This window comes from Salvia hispanica, chromosome 1, assembly GCF_029641045.1.
Source record: "Salvia hispanica isolate PSC_SH4W2 chromosome 1, Shi_PSC_v1, whole genome shotgun sequence".
Lineage (NCBI taxonomy): Eukaryota > Viridiplantae > Streptophyta > Magnoliopsida > Lamiales > Lamiaceae > Salvia > Salvia hispanica.
In genome coordinates, this window is record NC_142692.1 from 65,346,804 (window position 1) to 65,367,518 (window position 20,715).

The 20,715-nt window shown below is 35.9% G+C and overlaps 4 protein-coding genes and 1 long non-coding RNA gene across 7 annotated transcripts; 2 read left to right on the forward strand and 3 right to left on the reverse strand.

Annotated features, from left to right (window-relative positions):
• Window positions 1-214: 214 nt before the first annotated feature.
• LOC125219018 (beta-amylase 3, chloroplastic-like) lies at window positions 215-2,697 on the forward strand. Its single transcript, XM_048120857.2, has 4 exons — window positions 215-773; window positions 893-1,103; window positions 1,316-1,426; window positions 1,504-2,697. The coding sequence occupies exons 1-4, from the start codon at window positions 247-249 to the stop codon at window positions 2,293-2,295; spliced, it is 1,641 nt and encodes a 546-aa protein (XP_047976814.1). The 5' UTR covers window positions 215-246; the 3' UTR covers window positions 2,296-2,697.
• A 1,113-nt stretch (window positions 2,698-3,810) lies between these two features.
• LOC125217871 (putative serine/threonine-protein kinase PBL19) lies at window positions 3,811-7,104 on the reverse strand. 3 transcript variants are annotated; one of them, XM_048119439.2, is made up of 5 exons: window positions 6,426-7,103; window positions 5,661-5,921; window positions 5,180-5,302; window positions 4,197-4,673; window positions 3,811-4,110 (listed from the first exon to the last, which is right to left on the reverse strand). In XM_048119439.2, the coding sequence occupies exons 1-5, from the start codon at window positions 6,777-6,779 to the stop codon at window positions 4,099-4,101; spliced, it is 1,227 nt and encodes a 408-aa protein (XP_047975396.1). In that variant the 5' UTR covers window positions 6,780-7,103; the 3' UTR covers window positions 3,811-4,098. The 3 variants fall into 3 exon arrangements, with proteins under 3 accessions (XP_047975396.1, XP_088926221.1, XP_088926215.1); XM_089070095.1 differs by lacking the exon at window positions 3,811-4,110 and having other exon boundaries at window positions 4,182-4,673; window positions 6,426-6,806; window positions 6,912-7,104; XM_089070089.1 differs by lacking the exon at window positions 3,811-4,110 and having other exon boundaries at window positions 4,182-4,673; window positions 6,426-7,104.
• A 2,831-nt stretch (window positions 7,105-9,935) lies between these two features.
• On the reverse strand, window positions 9,936-14,707 carry LOC148934412 (putative plant SNARE 11). The gene is made up of 10 exons (XM_089070110.1): window positions 14,348-14,707; window positions 14,139-14,231; window positions 13,029-13,122; window positions 12,892-12,929; window positions 12,680-12,768; window positions 11,828-11,907; window positions 11,289-11,345; window positions 11,095-11,187; window positions 10,934-11,008; window positions 9,936-10,343 (listed from the first exon to the last, which is right to left on the reverse strand). Exons 1-10 carry the CDS (start codon window positions 14,407-14,409, stop codon window positions 10,254-10,256), a joined length of 771 nt encoding a protein of 256 aa, XP_088926236.1. The 5' UTR covers window positions 14,410-14,707; the 3' UTR covers window positions 9,936-10,253.
• A 915-nt stretch (window positions 14,708-15,622) lies between these two features.
• On the reverse strand, window positions 15,623-20,660 carry LOC125218876 (putative plant SNARE 11). Its single transcript, XM_089070104.1, has 10 exons — window positions 20,297-20,660; window positions 20,088-20,180; window positions 18,968-19,061; window positions 18,831-18,868; window positions 18,297-18,385; window positions 17,454-17,533; window positions 16,915-16,971; window positions 16,730-16,822; window positions 16,567-16,641; window positions 15,623-16,008 (listed from the first exon to the last, which is right to left on the reverse strand). The coding sequence occupies exons 1-10, from the start codon at window positions 20,356-20,358 to the stop codon at window positions 15,919-15,921; spliced, it is 771 nt and encodes a 256-aa protein (XP_088926230.1). The 5' UTR covers window positions 20,359-20,660; the 3' UTR covers window positions 15,623-15,918.
• Window positions 15,841-18,593, forward strand: LOC148934413 (uncharacterized). The gene is made up of 2 exons (XR_016137791.1): window positions 15,841-15,971; window positions 18,236-18,593. It is a non-coding gene; the product is annotated as an uncharacterized LOC148934413 (long non-coding RNA).
• Window positions 20,661-20,715: the final 55 nt, after the last annotated feature.

The window sequence follows — 20,715 nt, forward strand, 5'->3', positions numbered from 1 at the left end:
CAACATATTTTCAATCCTGCATCTTATGTAGGAAAATCTTGAAATTACAGCAGATTCTTTCACACTGTATGATGTGTGAAAAATGTAAAAGAAGACTTTGAAAAGGTTTGATCTTTTGCACTTTTTTCTCTTAAAACTAGAGCCCACCAAAATTGTCTTGTTAGTGTCAGCAATAGGTTATCTATCTTTATATATAAACACCAGCACCCTTCATACTTTCCACACCTCTTTTCTCAGAAAAAAAAAATGGCTTTAACACTTCATTCTTCCACCTCATTTATCAAATCCAAAGATAACAGAAGTTCTAGAGCTTCTGATGAATTCACTAGTGCAGTTAGCTTTACTCAGACGAAACAGCCATCAAGCCAGCTCCGAGCAACGCATGTAGCCCAACTTTCACCGGCAGAGGGAATCTCCTCCCATTCAGAAGCAATGAATGAGCTGGTGGAGAAACTTCATGGAATGACAGCTCTTCATAGCCACAGCAATTCGAGGGTGCCTGTTTTCGTCATGCTACCGCTTGACACGGTATCTCTAGGAGGGAATCTTAACAAACCAAGAGCAATGTTAGCTAGTTTGATGGCCTTGAAAACCTCAGGAGTTGAAGGGGTCATGGTGGATGTGTGGTGGGGACTGGTGGAAAAAGATGGACCTCTGAAATACAACTGGGAAGGCTATGCTGAGCTCATGAACATGGTCAAGAAGGTCGGTTTGAAGCTTCAAGTCGTCATGTCTTTTCATCAGTGTGGAGGAAATGTTGGAGATTCTTGCTCGTAAGTATCATATTACCTCTTTCTCTCTGATCTGATCTAACTTTTTATGCATAAGTTTAGCAGAATATATAAAGATGAATACTCATGATTAACACTATTATCTGGTTCTGTCATTGCAGTATTCCTCTACCACCATGGGTACTTGAAGAGATTAGCAAAAATCCTGACCTTGTCTACACGGATAAATCAGGTCGTCGCAACCCCGAGTATATATCCTTGGGTTGTGATTCAGTAGCTGTGCTTAGAGGAAGAACACCAATCCAGGTCTATTCTGATTTCATGAGTAGTTTTAGAAAGAGATTCAAGGACTACATTGGAGAAGTTGTAGTGGTAAGGCTTCCAGATCTTTTCTATCTGTATTACCTTTTCCTCATCACTTTTTACTGAATCACTCAATGATTAAGACTTCCAATGGTAGTGCAAAATGAAATAAGAGACAAGCTATTGGATTGGTGCTCTTTGCTCAAATATTTCCTATGATGTAACTAGTTCATTCTAGGCTTATGAAAATCCTAAAAATCCAATTTGTTTTGTTTAATCAGGAAGTTCAAGTGGGGATGGGGCCCTGTGGAGAGCTGAGATACCCTTCCTATCCAGAAAGCAATGGCACTTGGAGATTTCCTGGAATAGGGGAATTCCAGTGCTATGACAAGGTGATTCCTTAACGATTATAGCACAAAATGGACTCGTATTCTTCGTGTGTCATTACTGAATTATGTATCTAAAACAGTATATGAGAGCATCACTAGCAGCAGCAGCAGAGGCAGTTGGGAAAGATGAATGGGGACAACGCGGGCCTCATGATGCTGGACAATACAACCAGTTTCCTGAAGATACCGGCTTTTTTCAGAGGGACGGTACATGGAATAGTGAGTACGGGCAGTTTTTCATGGAGTGGTACTCCAGTAAGCTACTTGACCATGGAGAAAAGATCCTCGGAGCAGCAAATATAATATTTCAAGGCAGTGGAGCCAAACTATCCGGAAAAGTGGCCGGGATTCACTGGCATTACAAGACAAGGTCTCATGCAGCAGAGCTAACAGCAGGATACTACAATACCAGGCATAGAGATGGCTATCTACCGATAGCAAGAATGATGGCAAAACATGGTGTAGTCTTCAACTTCACTTGTATGGAGATGAGGGACGGAGAGCAACCAAACGAAGCTAACTGCTCGCCGGAAGGTCTAGTCAGGCAAGTCAAGATGGCAACTAAACTTGCAGGAGCAGAGCTGGCAGGAGAGAATGCACTGGAGAGGTATGATGGAGGGGCATTTTCGCAAGTGTTGGCGACTAGTAGATCGGATTCAGGAAATGCATTGAGTGCATTTACTTATTTGAGGATGAACAAGCGGTTATTCGAAGCAGATAACTGGAGGAATATGGTTGAATTTGTCAGAAGCATGTCTGAAGGAGGTAGAACCACAAGGCTTCCGGACAGTGACAGGGTCGGGACTGACCTGTATGTGGGATTTATCAAGCAAAAAAATATGAGGAAGGAAAGTGAAGCAGCTCTCGTATAGTTGCACACATGTATATATGTATAGGTTCATAAGTAAGACAAACATATATTACAAGAATATACAGATCCATGTAGATTAAGCATAAGCCAGACAATGAATATGGTTGCAGGACTATCTCGGTAGAAGATGGGAAAGAATTATGAGCGCTCGAAGCAAGACATAACTGTTCCAAAAGGGCTGCAGCTAAAGGCAACTCCCAAAAGTGTTCAGTGAGAACTGGAGAAGTTCATTTGGCTACTGCTTCTGTGCATAAAGCATTTCTATTTGTTCTTTCTTTATGCCTCTGGACATTTGATAAATGTGTACCTATTTTTGGGATTATATGAATAATTGGATTATAGGATTTTCATGAAGAAACAAAGCTCATACCTGATCTATGACAGTCGTATGAATAATTGTTTACATGCTTTTTGTACTCTTTAAAAACCGAAAAGCACCAGCAGTTGATCATTGTGATAATGGTTCCTTCAACATTACAATAGCATAGAAATAAATTCCTTTTTTAACATCATTACTAGCAACCAATGAATCAAGTTATGGAATTGCGGCAGCTTCAGAGTTTAGATATATATAAAGCAATTCATTAAATGGTTTCTCAGCTAGATACATGATGCTCTTCTTGTATTCTCCTATAACCAAAACTCGTGTCATTCCCAACTTATTTCACATCAAGATAAAATATATGTGCAAACATAATGCTTCCTAATGATGTAAAGGAAAAATGCTAGTAGTTAACTACCCATCTCAAAGATGGAATTATAATAAAGTCACTATCTCATTTTACTGGGACTTCCCTTTATTAGGGAATAGCCAAGTCTGCAAGCAAGCTTGTAGAGTGGTCTTTAGAATTTAAAAGTATCCATTGAACTAATAAAAAACAAACATGCACTGTTTCTGCAACCCAATTATACTATCAACAGAATTCAGTAGCTAAGCAATGGGTGAAGGGCGAAGGAACGTGGTGCAATTACTAAACACAAGTGATCCAAGATTATGAGGAATAGATTAGCTGTATTCAAGTTTTTCACTTCATTATTCTAGTTTATAATCTATCGAGTAGAATTTTATTTAGATGTATAATTTTTATGCCCTCTTGAGGTTTGAGAGATGGGTGGTCGGCGAGTATTGAGTAGGAACCGGCCTAGGAGGATCAACGCTGTCAAGTTGTTTCTTTATTTTCTGCAATTCAGTTTGGCACTGCTTGCTTGTGTGCAATGCTTTCCGTTGAGTACCTATAATACTTCTCGTCATACCACCTTTCCTCTTACACTGCAAGGGAGCTATTGTGCGGCTTCTCTTTCGTTTTCACACTTTATTTTTATACGAAAAAGGATGCATGTGCAAAGTTGACGACTTTGACGATAAGATGGAACTTAGTTAACTGTCCGAAATCATGATAGAGGGTGGTTCTCTCAGCTAATCATCTTCAGTAAAGTGTACATCTAAAAAGAATAACTTATTCTCCAACTATAAGAAAATATGTACCAATATGGGTGACAAGGAGCAAGAGAGTAGTTGCAGGGCAATAAAAGAAATAAATACTAATGAATCTACTTACAATCAATCAAAGACGTAGTTGCTACAAGAATGAGCTTAACTCTTCTCTCCCCACTTTCTAATAATAACACTCTTCTATTATATGAGCAACAAAAATGAATGCAAATTGTAGCCGCACAGACTGGCAGATTCTGTCGTATTTACTAGTGGAACACCTCAACTTCGACGGAGACCGACTCAAGCTCTACATATATGCAAGAAAAAAAATGCTCTTCATTATGTATTTTGCATCAAAATATCCATGAATCAACCTTTAGCCTGTCAGGAGAAAGCAGAGGTGATTTAAGTTTACGAGGACAGATACTGCAAATTCTTTAGCTTAAACCAAATCAAGAATGACTTACCTTAGCCATTTGAGGCACCTGTCTGGAAGTACCAGCATCTCCGCTTCTTTTGAATGGCTTTTTCAGGGCAGACGGAGTAGGTAAAGGTGAAGAGGAGTCTGTTGGAACTGAAGAACTCCTTTGGGATTCTTCCAGTGCTTGCTTCAAGATCTCCACTACTTGACTCATACTTGGCCGATCTTTTGGATTCTTGTTCAAGCAGCTATCAGCTAATTTTGCGATTCTTCTCGCAGCGGGTAGGGAGTATTGGTTTTGGAGACGTGGATCCATGATCATGCTAAACCTCTTACCATCCACAGGGAACTGTTTCACCCATCCTAGTAGTTTCTGTTCTGCTGATGGGAGGTTTCTGTCCAAGGTCCGTCGCCCTGCGAGTATCTCATACAGAACAACTCCAAAGCTCCATATATCGCTCTTGACTGACAAATGGCCGGTCTCAACATATTCTGGAGCAGCATATCCACGTGTGCCTACAGGCTAACATCGAAGGAGGCAAAATCAAGAAACATGAGATCTAATGAGAAAAAACATGTATGCTAGATTAACTTCTCGGGTATATGACTTCTGCAACTGAAGCACTAAGTATGTCAGGCATATTAGATAAGAAGCAAACAGCATTGATAACTGTAGCATCAATAAGAATAAAAATGCAAATATCTAGTAGAAAAGTGGAAAATGACTGAGCAATCTATGAATTTCCTTAGAATAACATTAAAGGGATATGAATGTATGTCATTATATTGCTTCACTTAATAGAGAACATAGAGTCATTACAAGATATGTTATATTTAACATAAATATCAATAAACTCTTTGACAGTATCAAACTTTTCCATATTCCACGACAAAAAGAAACAGAACAATGCTTTCAAACTACAACATTGAGATTGAATTTACCCCCCAAGCAAGGAAGTGTTTAAAATCAATGGTTTTCAATAGTTTCTAAAAAGCAGTATTCAACTATCAAGCATTCCATCCACTTACCGCAGTAGAGACATGAGTTCGGTTTCCTGTAGGGCCTTCTCTTGCTAGACCAAAGTCAGAAAGTCTGGGATTGAAGTCCGAGTCCAGTAGAACATTAGATGATTTGAAATCTCGATAAATCACCTATACATGTACGCGTAAATATAAACTAAGAAAAATTCCTATGAAAACAAAATGTGAGACATAGTATACATGGACGTTAGACACCCTGTTAATGCATGTCTGCCTCACCAAGTGATCTATGTCTAACATTTGAGTACCTTTTGTATGTTTATTATGACATTAGAATCCCAAAGAGTAATATACATATACAATGACACAGCATATGATGGCTGTGCTACACTAGAATCTTATAGAAACATTATAAGATCGAAGTTCAATATCTTCAGGATTATATATGGATTCAAGTAACTCAAGTTCAATAAACGCATCTAGCCTACAAAAAGCTTTTACAAACCCTGTATTCTTGCCAAATATGTACCTGGACTTCCAAACCCTCGTGTAGATATGCCATTCCTTGAGCAGCTCCAAGGATAATGCTTAGTCGCCTTATCCAAGGAATCGTTGGCACAGACCTATTAAATAGGTGGTCTTCCAAGCTTTTATTTTGCATGTACTCATAAACCAACAGTCGTTGAATGCCTCTTTCGCCATCCACAGCACAATATCCCAAAAGCTTGACTAGATTGGGGTGATCTAGCACTCCAAGGAATTGTACCTCTGCAATCCATTGCTTATGGCCCTATAAGCCAAATGAAAAGAGAATATCAGCTAAATAAAGCTTAAGTTTGAGTTTGATATTCACATAGTTCACGCCTAAAATCCATACAACATGAAGTGGCACTTTTCTCTAGTCTATTCCACCATACTAACAGAGTCGAATTCATTCATAATGCTAAAGAGATGTCCAGCTCGAGCGTTTCGGGACACTATAGACAGGTCACTAACCCTCCATTCCTACATTCTGCAGATGTGACAGCAAGTTCTATCTTTCCAGTTTAAGGAATATGACTATTCTCAGGAACTAAGGGTTGAAGAGTATAGATAAGTATCGTTACAATGTTGCATGTATATATTCATATATCCTCTATTTGATGAATTTCTGGTAAATAAAGACGACTGAAATTCGAAAATTCACTCCCAACAATAATGATCAATAGGTAGTTGTATATCAAACTCTTCTCAAGGCTACAATGCCTAATTCTGCGAGAAGCAGGCTGAGCAGCATATGATAATAGAATAATACCTGCAGGCCCTGCGTGTTGAGCTTCTTGATGGCAACAATGATGGGAGGGCCGTCGCCTCCATCCGCGGGCTTGATCGAGCCCTTGTACACGCTCCCGAACCCGCCCTCTCCGATCTTAAGCAGCCTATTGAAACTATTGGTTGCTTCTTTGAGCTCCGAGAGAGAGAAAACCCTCAGGCTCCCCTCCCTCTCTCTGTACATTTCCGGTATGCTCCGAGCGGAGGAAGACGGCAGAGAACCAGTAGATTTAGCCACGCGATTACCACTTGCGCCTGAATTGTTGGTGGCGCCTAATTCAGGCGCGGAATTCCCGCCTCTTTTGCACTTACGTTTGAATATGTAGAAGCAACTCATAATTTTGCGATCACAACCAACTCAGCTCTGAAATTCGGAGAGAAGTGAAGATTATGATGAATTGATGATGATTATGAAGGTTGGATTGAAGAGTGGGAAACAAAAAAAGTTAAAAGAATTGCTCTGTTTTACCGATCAAAATGGTGAGAATTCCGCATGTAGAAAGATAAGTGAATTGATGGGTGAGAAGAAAATCAGAACTTGATAGAAATGCAATGGCAATAGAAACGTATATGAGAGGTAAAAGCAACTGGAGAACACAAGCGTAGGAGAAAGAGGGAGAGAAAGCGTGTAAATGGACTAGTCAAATGAATAGTGGAAATGCTATCTGTTTCGAACTGCGGTTTCCATTTTGGGATGTTTTCTAATTTCCAAGTAATAATAAACACTTTTTTTCTTATTAATAATAATATTGGTAATTAACAAAGTTAATTTAGTGTTAATTCATTCCAAGAGATGGACTCTGACATTATTTTAGTTTTTTTTGGTAATTTTTCTTCAAGGATGATAATTTTATTTTAATTTTTTTTATATTGTTTACGAGTTATCACATGGAGTAGTATTATTTTGTTTTTATTTAATATAGATATGGTTAAAAAATAGAGGGAAATTTTTTTTTTTTTATCGCCACTTTTGCCAAAGTATCAATTTTGATTTGTATTCTTTTAATAAAGAGAAAAAAAAAATTAAGAGAGATAAATAAAATCTTTTAGCAAAGAAGAGAGAATAAATAGATTGAAATGTCCATGAGCCTGAGAGTATTTTCATCGTTTGAAATAGCAAGAAAGTAGTTCAAAAGATATTACATTGAAGTTAATGAACCTGAAAAGGTTTTGAAAATGTTACATACCAAAATTGATTACTTAGCAAAGTTCACGGAAAAAAAATGTTTCCTTTAAAAAATATACTCCATATAATTCAAAATTACATGGAGTAATATATATTTTGTATTTAAATCCGCGATTATAATTTGTCACACACTACGCATGTCATCGAGCTAATTTATGAATTCATAAATAATGTATGGTTGAGTATGAATTTGTTGCGCTTTGATAGCGATGTTGAAGTTGCAATGTGATGTTTTTATTTGCATTTAATAAAAATTAGCAAACGTGTATGATACATCATTATTTCTATCATAAAACTAAACTAAAGCGAAATAAAAAAAACTTGTGTTAAGGAATTAAATTATTATGGACGTGAAAAGGATTGAAGTGAAGAAGAAAGCGTGCCCACGCAATTGTACGTGAGCTGACTGAATATGTTTCTTGGTCTTTGGTCAATTCTATCTCCCAAATATTCATTGCCTCTTTATCATCTTTTATTCAACTACCCACCGTCTTCATTGTTGAATAGTAGTATATTCACATTATTTATGTTTTTTCTAATAATCCAAGATGTTAAAATGTAGAGATTTAGAGTTCATCCAGTCCCCCTACCTCAAAAAATAAAATTATAGTATCACATCGATTTCAATTATGTACAATGTTGTATGAACGAGCAACATATCCTTAGGGTATCAGCAATAGAACATAATATATATGATTGAAATTCTATAATTAAAATCTTAAAATACCTATTTAACTAGTTTAATACATAATATACGTAAAAAAGATAAAATAATACAATACGCGAATACGTACAAATTAATAAAGAGATGGAAAAAATAAAATAATAACAAAATGGAACATAGACACTCACGTAGAGAACATAATATATATGTAGGTTGTGCTGAGTATGTGATTGACCTAGTAGTTGAGTATTTAATCTCAGAGACCAAAGATCTCGGGTTAGAGTCCACCATGAAAGGACCTTTAAATGTCCATTCGTTTGCCTATAAACAAAATACACACAGGACGGCTCGCCAGTCGGCACTATTCTCTCATATGCGAACTGCCCGTCCCTTTGCCTTCTTTGCGTTGGCTCACTGTCGTTCGACGGAACGGGTTGGTCAGCCTGCATTGCTGAAAGCTTTAAGAATGTTATTACCCACTAGAACTCTTGTGGTTAATTTCTGAACACACATTCAAATAAGTGGAATATGATTATTCCTTTCCCCCCCTCAGTTTGAACTTGAATCTTTAGTCATTTTCTGATAATAATTGGAAATTGGTTTCCTTCTACAATCCCTCAATTTGAAATTTGAAAATTGAGATCATTGATGCTTTTGAGCTTGACCAATATGTTGAAATGTCTAATACTCGAGGTCCCTCAGTTTATTAAGTTTGACCATTTTAGTCGTTAAGCTTGATTGCTGATCAAGTCTTTCTATATACAATAAAAAAGTCTGGGGATGGGATGTCCATAGACTACATCATTTTTTAATTATTTTTTACTTGTAGATTACATCACATTCAAGGAGGAGTAATTGTTCCTTAATGCTGGGAGATTAAATTAAATAATTAAGTTTTACTGGCCATGTGATTCTTGTGAGTTTAGCCTTTTTAGGTACTCCAATTTAATTGAAGAGTCAAGCAAAATAACTTGACAAAAATTTGAGACTATAAACATATTCTGGCCTTTCAATAAAAATTATATTTAGACATGTAGGACAATGGATTGAAATTTTTTTATCTGATTCGAACAGAAATACAACAAATTACTAACAATATTATACACATATACTACTGCCAACATCTCTTAACAATTGTTTTGCTTAAACAAAGAGTAATTCTATCCACAAAAGTAAAAGTATGGAGTATTAATTCTAATCAATTTCATCGTGGAGATACTACTCTTTTGATTAGGTTTTTAACCCATTCTTTTATCATTTTCATATACTATGCAAGTAAAATTGCATAAAGGAATTTATTTTTTTAGGGAAATCTAATGTATTAAAAATTACTACTAATTCGTCTTTTCAACTTGATGCACAAATGATATTTGAGGAGGGGCATTGCTTCCAGATAAAATTGATGATTTGGAGGGAATTCACTATATTTCCTAATCAAACATTGAGCTTGTCTTGTGCTTTGGGCTTTATAACGTTGATGCAACGGGCATTCGTCGTCAACGGGCATTTGTCGTGTTTATGGATCGAAAGTTGCGAGGAGACCTCACAGGAGACCAAAATAGACTTTGAAAGTTGGACTTCAGTCACAACTCACAAGTACTCTTTCATAGAGATGGTGTTGTTTCAATACTCGATTCATCATCTAACAAAACACATGAACAAATGCATATATAAAGATTAAGGAATGCCAGCCGCATATACACCGAAGATTTCTCATCCAAATGTAAAAGAATCAACTCTTTGAGAAGATACAAGGTATAAATATGTTGTTGGAAATTATGGAAGCTGCCTCCTAAAAAATATGTGATTGGTGGATAGAAGAAGATCACGCTTATATCAATTGATATATCTGTCCAGCCCTGACTTTGATGAACTCGACCCCTCGGCTACCTAGCCAATCAAATTTCATCCATTCAAACTCCAGATAGTCGATATTTGGTAACCACGAGATTCTGCATTCATCAATCAGAAATCCATAGAAGTCTCCTAGCAGGTACAGGAGGAGCTAATCCTGGTATATCTCGAATATCTTTGTTATTTGGGTTCACAATCTGAAAATTCAGCCACACCAACATCTTAGAAAAAGCTCCATCACATACATAATCACAATACACCACTCAAAACGAGCTGCATTGCTCATACAACTTATAAGCAAACATAAACAAGTCAATAAAACATGTTACAAATGTTACCCATGTTATTCAGGGATCTGCTTCAAACTACACATCGTATTTATGGATGTGGTACAAACATAATTAGCATCTATAAGCGACTTGAACTGAACCTATAGGTCACTTGTATAGAACCCTATATAGTCAATTTGCAATATTTGCTAAGTGCAAAATTTGGTACAGTATATAGCGTAGGTTTGTAGATACAGCGTAAGTGACTTACAAAACATGTTGGTCCGATAAAACTAGAAGTCTCAAAGTCCATCGTTTTCCAGAGAATAAATATAGTCATGACAAAAAAATCATATAAACAGTAGATGCCTATATGATCTTGGCTCTACCAATTGTAGGTCAAAGAAGAAAATTTTCAACAGGCAATTTTCCAGAATAACATGTGTCCAATGGTAAGAAATATCGAGCCATTTAATTGTAAGACAAATACAAAAAGGAAAAGCAAACAGGTATCTGACCTTCACTATAATGACTGCTATGACACCAACAACAATAAGGAAAAGGAGAGCCATGATACACCGATCAGTTGCAACCTGAATAAGAAACCAAATTATTTGAACTTGTATAATGAAAGAGTTAGACGTATCAAAGCAGACCAGTGTTCATTTATAATATTCACCTGCCTACCAATTTCCTTTACTAGCTTAGAGGCCTTCTTAATTGAAAAATGGATGGAGTCCAGCTCATTCACGATTCTGCTCATCTGTTCAGTCTGAAAAATAACACAAGATGCAAAAACTTATAGGCAACTGTCAGGTATAAGATTTTTCCTAGAAAAGTGAACCTTTTAACTCTTCTTGATGCAAAACACACCTGAGCTTTGAGTGCGGCAGATGTCTCTGTCCCCACATTAATGGTCTCATGAACAACCTAAAAAAGAAGAAGAGCGTGGATCTTATTAGGGATTTATGAATCAAACTTCTAGCGGATACTAAATTTACCACATGTTGATCCAATTAAAAGTAAGTAGCAGACAATGAATACTGATATAACAATGCCTTAGCAGCTAGTAAGATTTTTTCGTATCACTGATCTTTCAGTAGGAGGATCTAAATATGAATCTTTACTTATTCTTAGAGTTATGAAGAAACATGAAACAAAGGTGTTGATATTAAAACGAATTTTTCAGATGTTACAGCTTACTAGCCATACAAGAAAAAAGCAGGATATAGACAGTACAACTTCAAATTAAAACGTGTCTAAATGGAAAGATGCCAACCTCCACTTATTATTGTTGTCAGTACTAGTAAAAGGAATTTTTGACCTCACAGATCATATAGCAAGAGAAGTCATGACTCAGCATACATAATAAAATAATCTTGAAATGCAATTGTGCATTCCAATTTATAGACCTTTTGAGCTCTGTCAATTGCTTGATCAGTCTCATCCATCATATTATTTCCATGATCCATAAGCTGCTGATTTGTCATATCTGCAATACAAAAAATCCACATTCATCTTAGTCATATAGATTTGCTAGAAGGAAAATAAATGGATAAAAATGCACTGAATTGTTTCTGCCAGTGTAAACTGTGTCCAGATTTTAAACATAAGAATCCACATGAGGTTGTGTGCTATGCCACCATGAATAACCACGAGACCAGAATAGAATTATCCTTATGACAGAGCAGCAGAAGTTCTACACTACAGCTTCTTGAAGGATAAAATGAACACTTTAGCTACTAAACAATGTTTAGTAAAATAGAGAATGATAAAGAAGAAAGGATAGAAAGATAAAAAGAAAGTGAAGAAATCACATGATGATTCATCATCAAGCTCATAAAAAGTACTAATTAGTAGGAGTTTGATCATTTGGCTCTTTAGTGATTGGATCCGAGTTTCTTCCTTGAGGCAGATCATTTTCAACCAGCTGAGAACAGACTACATGCCCAGGGACTACTCTTTTTACCCTTACTTTTATGCATTGGATCAAAGCAATATATTCATAGTGAAGGATGACAAAATGTTGACAATAATATCATAATATATCATTTATAACCCAATAATTTTGTTTTCCCTCAGGATCTCATAGTGTTTGCTACTCCCACCTTGGAGTATCCTTATCCATCTAGAAATAACTGAACCCGACAAAATTGCAAGTGTGAATCACTGTAATTCCCCTTTTCTTGTCAATTGATTCTAGGATCATTGGAAATATTTTCAAGCATGGATGGTCTATCAAGCATATGATGGATGGTTCTTACTTGAAGCAAGCAAGACATTATCTTCTGCATACCCTTCACCCGGGCCCTCGAAAAGATCCACTCGCTTATTTTCAAGACTACTTGAATACCTACAGCATTGTAAAACAAAAACGGTTAAAATTACAAGTCCTTACGTCTGTTATACTCAATTGTCTTAGAATAACATACGAAATGTGTCATCGTCCAATTCCAATTATCCTGAAGGAACTTACTGTTTCTTGAGAGCAACATATGAGTTCAACTCTTTGATCTGCAAGATAAGGCAGGGAACTTCAGAGATATTTTAAGTAAAAGAAAAGTGGCCTCTATGATCTAGAGAAAAATAAAGGTTTCAGACAGTAGAACTCACCATTGATTGCTTTTTCTCATTAAGCATCTTGTTTGTGCTAGGGTCATTTTTGTAGTCTGAGTCCTTGAGTTCTCGGTCATAGTCTTTAATAAGCCTGAGGTAGCAAGAAAATTCAATTCAGACTTATGGTTTCTCAACATGTGTATATGTACAAGCATATTTCCCTGGACCCTGGATGTGCACATGGACATGTGTGTGTGGGTGTGCACTGGACATGTCTGGGTATTTTTGTGTGTTTGTGAGTGTGCGTGTAAGTGTGTGTGAGAGAGAGAGAGATGTGTTGGGGTTGGTATATCAAACTAAGTAACTAATTTTCTAGGTAAACTAAAAGACAGTTAAGTGGCTTCCCAAAGTTATGTTAGTTAAAAGTTAAAACTACTTTATCTAATACATGATAACCTATACAAGATTACACCATGCTTCTATAAACTCTGCCAGCAAGATTGTTTAACCTTAATGTACAAAGGAATTTTTTACTCAGTAGTTCAATTTTCTACGTGCTCAACAAAACTTTTCCACATCAAGCAGAAAACTATACAGCTGTCAACATTAACACATTTTCAACCATAAGCCTCTGTTAATGCTTCTTTGAAGTCATATTTAAATTACCTTACATTAATGAAACGGGTAAGAGCACTTTTAACACTATTATTTGATTTTCCACAGGCTTATATTAGTGATAAATCAAGCATCTCTTGTTTTCTTAACAGTTGAAAACACCCTAAGTAGATCAATATCTTCTACATCTTAGTATTGGTGTCAATGACTCAACCCTGTTCATCAGGTACACAGGGAAGATAAGAAACCACTGCAATCGATTCCACCCCATAAACAAGATTCAACACCCAACCACCTCAAGTGATAACAACAAGCATATTAGGCATATATCTTCCAAGCAATGCACATTCAGAAAGTGGATCACCACCATCCACAATCTAACACATAGTATTTCAAAAGACATCATCCATTTACCACAAAAAAAATCCAACACTAAACTCTAACCACCTACTTGTAATTACAATTTAGCGAAGCATTTTCCTGCGAAAAGCTAATCCCGAAAGCTCACTCAAAGTCAACAAGAAGAAAAGCAAGCATTTGACAATCCATTACCTCTTACATTCGCGCATCTTATCGGTAAGCTCCTCCAGCTGCCGGCTTCGCCGGGTGGAGTCCTTAATTTTCTCCAATTTTTGAAATCCATTCCTTCACAATGCAATCAATAATAATCAATACATCGAATGCCAATAAAAGGTTCAACATCTATTTACCTTCAGAAAATCAATCAGAAAGGGGAAAATTAATTGAAAACGAAAGCTTACGATAGAGCTCGAAATATATCTTGAATATGGCCCTCGATCTCCGCGAGCTCTTCGCTCACCATCTTTTGCAGGGAGTCAATAACAGGATTGCGAGTCGGAGATGTTCAAATCAAAGACAAAAATCCACCGCAAAAATAGCCGTTGGAATTATCAGTCTGATAAAAAATTCAAAAACGTAAAGATGGATTCAAAACGGCCGCATCAACGGTGAAAGAGTTGGAATATGGAGCAATGTAGGTGTTGGATGGATCTGATTGGAAATTTTGGGGGAAGATGAGAGAGAGACGGCCTCTGCTATGAGCTGGCGGTCTCAACTCTCATGATTTTCAAATATTTCTGTCATTGTTTAACCTTAAAAAATCACCCAAAAATAATCAAACAACAATAACTATTCTAGACTCTATTTATTCCTTTGCTACGGAGGAAAAGAGGTAGTACTGTTTATCTGGCTAGGTTTTAAATTTCGATTAAAGATTCAAATAATTAAAAAATTTAATTGCTTAGGATTCATGTAATCTTGAAAAGAGCATACATAAATGCATAAAAATTAGTGATAATAATTGCATATATATATATTTAAGTTCTATTTAAAAAATTGCAAACGTATCCCTTATTATTGATCCAAATTCTTATGTCAAGTCTAGCATTTTAGCAATTCTTATGTATATTAATTTTAAAACTACTAGATGTCCTTATATTGATATTTTACTTTATTAAGTCTGTGTTAATTAAATTGGTACTCCTATTTAATTGAAGATCTAGGCAGAATAATTTGACAAAAAATGGAGACACGATAAACATATTCTGGCCTTTCAAAAAAATTTTTGGGTATGTAGATATTGATTTGATGTATTTTGTCATGATTCAAACCGAACTATAAATACTAACATTATTATATACATATACTAGTGCCAACATCTCTAAACGATCATTTTGCTTAAGTAAAGAGTAATTCTATCCACAAAAGTAAAAATATGCAGCTTTCACTCTAGTAAATTTCATCATAAAGATACTACTCTTTCGATTAAGTTTCTAACCCATTTTTTTTTAACATTTTCGAACTATGTAGGTGAAATTGCAAAATGGAAATTTATTTTTTAATGAAAGTAAAAGTAATGGAGTGTTAATTATAATCAATTTAACACCCTGTCGTTAATTTCCTTTGGCCACTTTGCTGCTAGAGTACTTGAGAGTGTGACCATCCATCAAAGTGAAAGGTGGTAGAGATGGTGTTGTTTCGACAATCGATTCATCATCATCATCTAACAAAACACATGAACAAATACATATATATAAAGATTAAAGAATGCCAGCCGCATATACACCGAATATTCCTCATCCAAATGTAAAAGAATCAACTCTTTGAAAAGATGCAAGATAGAAATATGTTGTTGAAAATTATGGTAGCCGCCTCCTAAAAAATATGCGATGATGAATAGAAGATCACAATTATATCAATTGATCTACCTGTCGAACCCTGACTTTGAAGAGCTCGACCACCTAGCCAATCAAATTTCGTCCATTCAAACTCCAGATAGTCGATACTTGGTAGCCATGAGATTCTGCATTCATCAATCAGAAATCCATAGAAGTCTCCGAGCAGGTGCAGGAGGAGCTAATCCTGGTATATCTCGAATATCTTTGTTATTTGGGTTCACAATCTGAAAATTCAATCACACCAACATCTTAGAAAAGCCCCACCACATACAAAATCATAACACACCGCTAAAAAAGGAAACCATATCAGACTGCATTGCTCATACAACTTTATAAGCAAACATAAACAACACAATAAGAAGACATGTTACAAATGTTACCCATGTTATTCAGGGACGTGGTTCGAAAAATTAGCATCTATAAGCGACTTGCACTGAACCTATAGGTCACTTATAGAACCCTATTTCGTGAATTTGCGATATCTGTTGAATGCAAAATTTGGTAAAATATAACATAGTAGGTTTGTAGATTCAGTGCAAGTGACTTACAAAACAACATGTTGGTCGGATAAAAAAGTCCATTATTCAGAGAATATATTCATGACAAAAAATCATATATAAACAGTAGATGCCAATATACTCGTGACTCTACTTATTATAGGTCAAAGAACAAAATTTTCAAACAGGCAATTTTCACAATAACATGTGTCCAATGATCAGAAAAATCGAGCTTTTTAATTGTAAGCCAAATACAAAATAATGAAAAGCAAACAGGTATCTGACCTTTACTATAATGACAGCTATGACACCAACAACAATAAGGAAAAGGAGAGCCATGATACACCGATCAGTTGCAACCTAAATAAAAAACCAAATTAGTTTAACTTGTATAATGAAAAGAGTTAAGACATATTAAAGCAGACTGGTGTTCATTTAAGATATTTACCTGTCTACCAATTTCCTTTACTAGCTTAGAGGCCTTCTTAATTGAAAAATGGATGGAGTCCAGCTCATTTACAATTCTACTCATCTGTTCAGTCTGGAAATAACACAAGATGCAAAATCTTATAGGCAACAGTCAGGTATAAGATATTTCCTGGAAAAATGACCTCTTCTCGATCCAAAACACACCTGAGCTTTGAGTGCGGCAGAAGTCTCTGTTCCCACATTAATGGTCTCATGAACAACCTAAAAAAGAAGAAGAGCGTGGATCTTATTAGGGATTTATGAATCAAACTTCTAGCGGATACTAAATTTACCACATGTTGATCCAATTAAAAGTAAGTAGCAGACAATGAATACTGATATAACAATGCCTTAGCAGCTAGTAAGATTTTTTCGTATCACTGATCTTTCGGAAGGAGGATCAAAATGAGAAGCTTTTTCTTATTTATAGAGTGATGCAGATACATGAAACAAAGTTGCTAATATTCAAACCAACCTTTCAGATGTTACAACTTACTAGCTATACAAGAAAAAACCAGTAATAGACAGTACAACATCAAACTAAAATGTGTCTAAATGGCAAGATGCAGACCTCCACTTATTATTGTTGTCAGAACTAGTAAAAGGAAATTTTGACCTCATAGATCATATAGCAGGAGAAGTTATGAATCATCATAGATAATAAAAGAATCTTGAACTGCAATTGGGCATTCTAATTTATAGACCTTTTGAGCTCTATCAATTGCTTGATCAGTCTCATCCATCATATTATTTCCATGATCCAGAAGCTGCTGATTTGTCATATCTGCAATACAAAAAATTCACATTCGTCTTAGTCATATGGATTAGCTAGAAGGAAAGTAAATGGATAAAAATGCATTGAATTGTTTCTGCCACTGTAAACTGTGTCCAGATTCTTAAACATAAGAATCCAAATGAGGTGGATAAAATACACCTTAGCAAGAATAGAACTATCCTTATTACAGAGAAGCCAGACGTTCTGATACAGCTTCTTGGTGGATAAAATACACCTTAGCTACCAAACAATGTTTAGTGAAATAGAGAATAAGAAAGGATAAAAAGATAAAAAGAAAGTGAAGAAATCACAAGATGATTCATCATCAAGCTCACAATTCAAAAAATGAAATCTTAAAGTAATTAGTACTACTACTTAGTAGGAGTTGGATTAATAGGTTCTTTAGTGATTGGCTCTGAGTTTCTTCCTTGAGGCAGATCATTTTCAACAAGCTGAAAACAGGCCATATATGCCCAGAGAGTACTCTTTTTACCCTTACTTTTTATGCATTGCAATCAAAGCGATCTATTCATAGTGAAGGATAACAAAATGTTGACACTTGACAATAATATCATATTATATCATTTATATCCCAATAGTTTTGATCTACATCTCATAGCGTTTGCTACTCACTCCTTGGAGTATAACAGAACCAGACCAAATTGCAAGTGGGAATCACTATAATTCCCTTTTTCTGTCAATTGATTCTAGGATCACTGGAAATATTTTCAAACATGAATGGTCTATCAAGCATTGGATGGATGGTTCTTACTTGAAGCAAGCAACACATTATCTTCTGCAAACCCTTCACTCGGGCCTTCGAAGAGATCCACTCGCTTATTTTCAAGACTACTTGAATACCTACGACATTGTAAAAGAAAAACCGTTAAAATTACAAGTACATGCGTCTGTTTTACTCAATGTCATCATGACTTCAAGACAACTCGCTCATGTTGTTTTATTTGAATCAGTGTATCCAGTGAATCAGATATTCATAGGAAGGATAATTGTTCATAGGTTGAACATTGTTTGTTGTAGTAATTTCTATAAGATTTAACTTACTAATCAATACTCTCTTATATTATTACTTATCATCATTGTCTTGAAAAGAAACAAGTTGATGAGCTTAACAAAAGTACATATGCTAAAAATACTATAGGAATTATGTCAGTAATTTACTGCCTTGAAAGCCATGACAATAAAAATTTATTACTGCTAAACAACAGTGAGTTGAGTTGAGTTAGAAACTTAGAATAACATATGAAATGTGTCATCGTCCAATTCCAATTATCCTGAAGGAACTTACTGTTTCTTGAGAGCGACATATGAGTTCAACTCTTTGATCTGCAAGATAAGGCAGGGAACTTCAGAGATATTTTAAGTAAAAGAAAAGTGGCCTCTAGGATCTAGAGAAAAATAAAGGTTTCAGAAAGTAGAACTCACCATTGACTGCTTTTTCTCATTAAGCATCTTGTTTGTGCTAGGGTCATTTTTGTAGTCTGAGTCCTTGAGTTCTCGGTCATAGTCTTTAATAAGCCTGAGGTAGCAAGAAAAATCATTTCAGACTTATGGTTTCTCAACATGTGTATATGTACAAGCATATTTCCCTGGATCTCTGGGTATTTTTTGTGTGTGTGTCAGTGTGCGTGTGCCAATGTGTGAGAGATAGATATGTTGGGGTCGGTATATCAAACTAAGTAATTAGTTTTCTAGGTAAAAAAAAAAAAAGACAGTTAAGTGGCTTCCCAGATGGTTATGTTAGTTCAAAGTTAAAACTACTTTTTCTTTTACATGATAACCTGTACAGGATTACACCACCATGCCTCTATAAACTTTACGAGCAAAACTGTTCAACCTTCATGTACAAAGAAATTTTTTACTCGGTAGTTCAATTTTCTATGGGCTCAACAAAACTTTACCACATCAAGCAAAAAAACTATGAACATAAACACATTTTCAACCATAAGCCTGTGCTAATGCTTCTTTGAAGTCATATTTAAATCACCCTAGATTAATAAAATGTGTAAGAGCACTTTTAACACCGTTATTTGATTTTCCACAGGCTTATATTAGTGATACATCAAGCATCTCTTGTTTTCTTAACAGTTGAAAAACCCGAAAGTTGATCAATATCTTCTACATCTTAGTATTGGACTATTGGTGTCAACGACTCAACCTTGTCCATCAGGTCCACGGTGAAGATAAGAAACCACTGCAATCGATTCTACCTCCATAAACAAGATTCAACACCCAACGGTCCCAACCGACTCAAGTAAAAACAACAAGCATATTAGAACTCTCTAATCGAATCCTGGCATATATCTTCCAATGCACATTCATAAAGTGGATCACCACCAGTTCCACTATCTTACCATGCACAATCTGAGCACCAAATTAAAAACACATCCATCCATTCACCACACGATATTCAATAGTATTAAACTCAAACCACCTACTTGTAATTGCAATTAAGCAAAGCACTTTCCTGCGAAAAGCTAAGTCGAAAGCTCACATATCAACTCAGGTCAACAAGAAGAAAAGCAAACATCTTCCAATCCATTACCTCTTGCATTCGCGCATCTTATCGGTAAGCTCCTCCAGCTGCCGGCTTCGCCGGGTGGAGTCCTTAATTTTCTCCAATTTTTGAAATCCATTCCTTCACAATGCAATCAATAATAATCAATACATCGAGTGCCGATAAAAGGTTCAACATCTATTTACCTTCAGAAAATCAATCAGAAAGGGGAAAATTAATTGAAAACGAAAGCTTACGATAGAGCTCGAAATATATCTTGAATCTGGCCCTCGATCTCAGCGAGCTCTTCGCTCACCATCTTTTGCAGGGAGTCAATCGGAGATGTTCAAATCAAAGACAAAATTCCACCGCAAAAATAGCCGTTAAAATCAATAATAAGTCCGATCAAAAATTCAACAACGTCAAGATGGATCAAAACAGCGGCATCAACGGTGAAAGAGTTGGAATTTGGAGCAATGTGATGGTGGAGGTGGGTGTTGGATGGATCTGATTGGAAATTTTGGGGGAAGATGAGAGAGAGACAGCCTCTGCTATGAGCTGGCGGTCTCAACTCTCATGATTGACAAATATTTCTGCCATTGTTTAACCTTAAAAAATCATCCAAATATAATCAAACAATAATGTGTAAAACTATTTTACATATACATTTATTAAT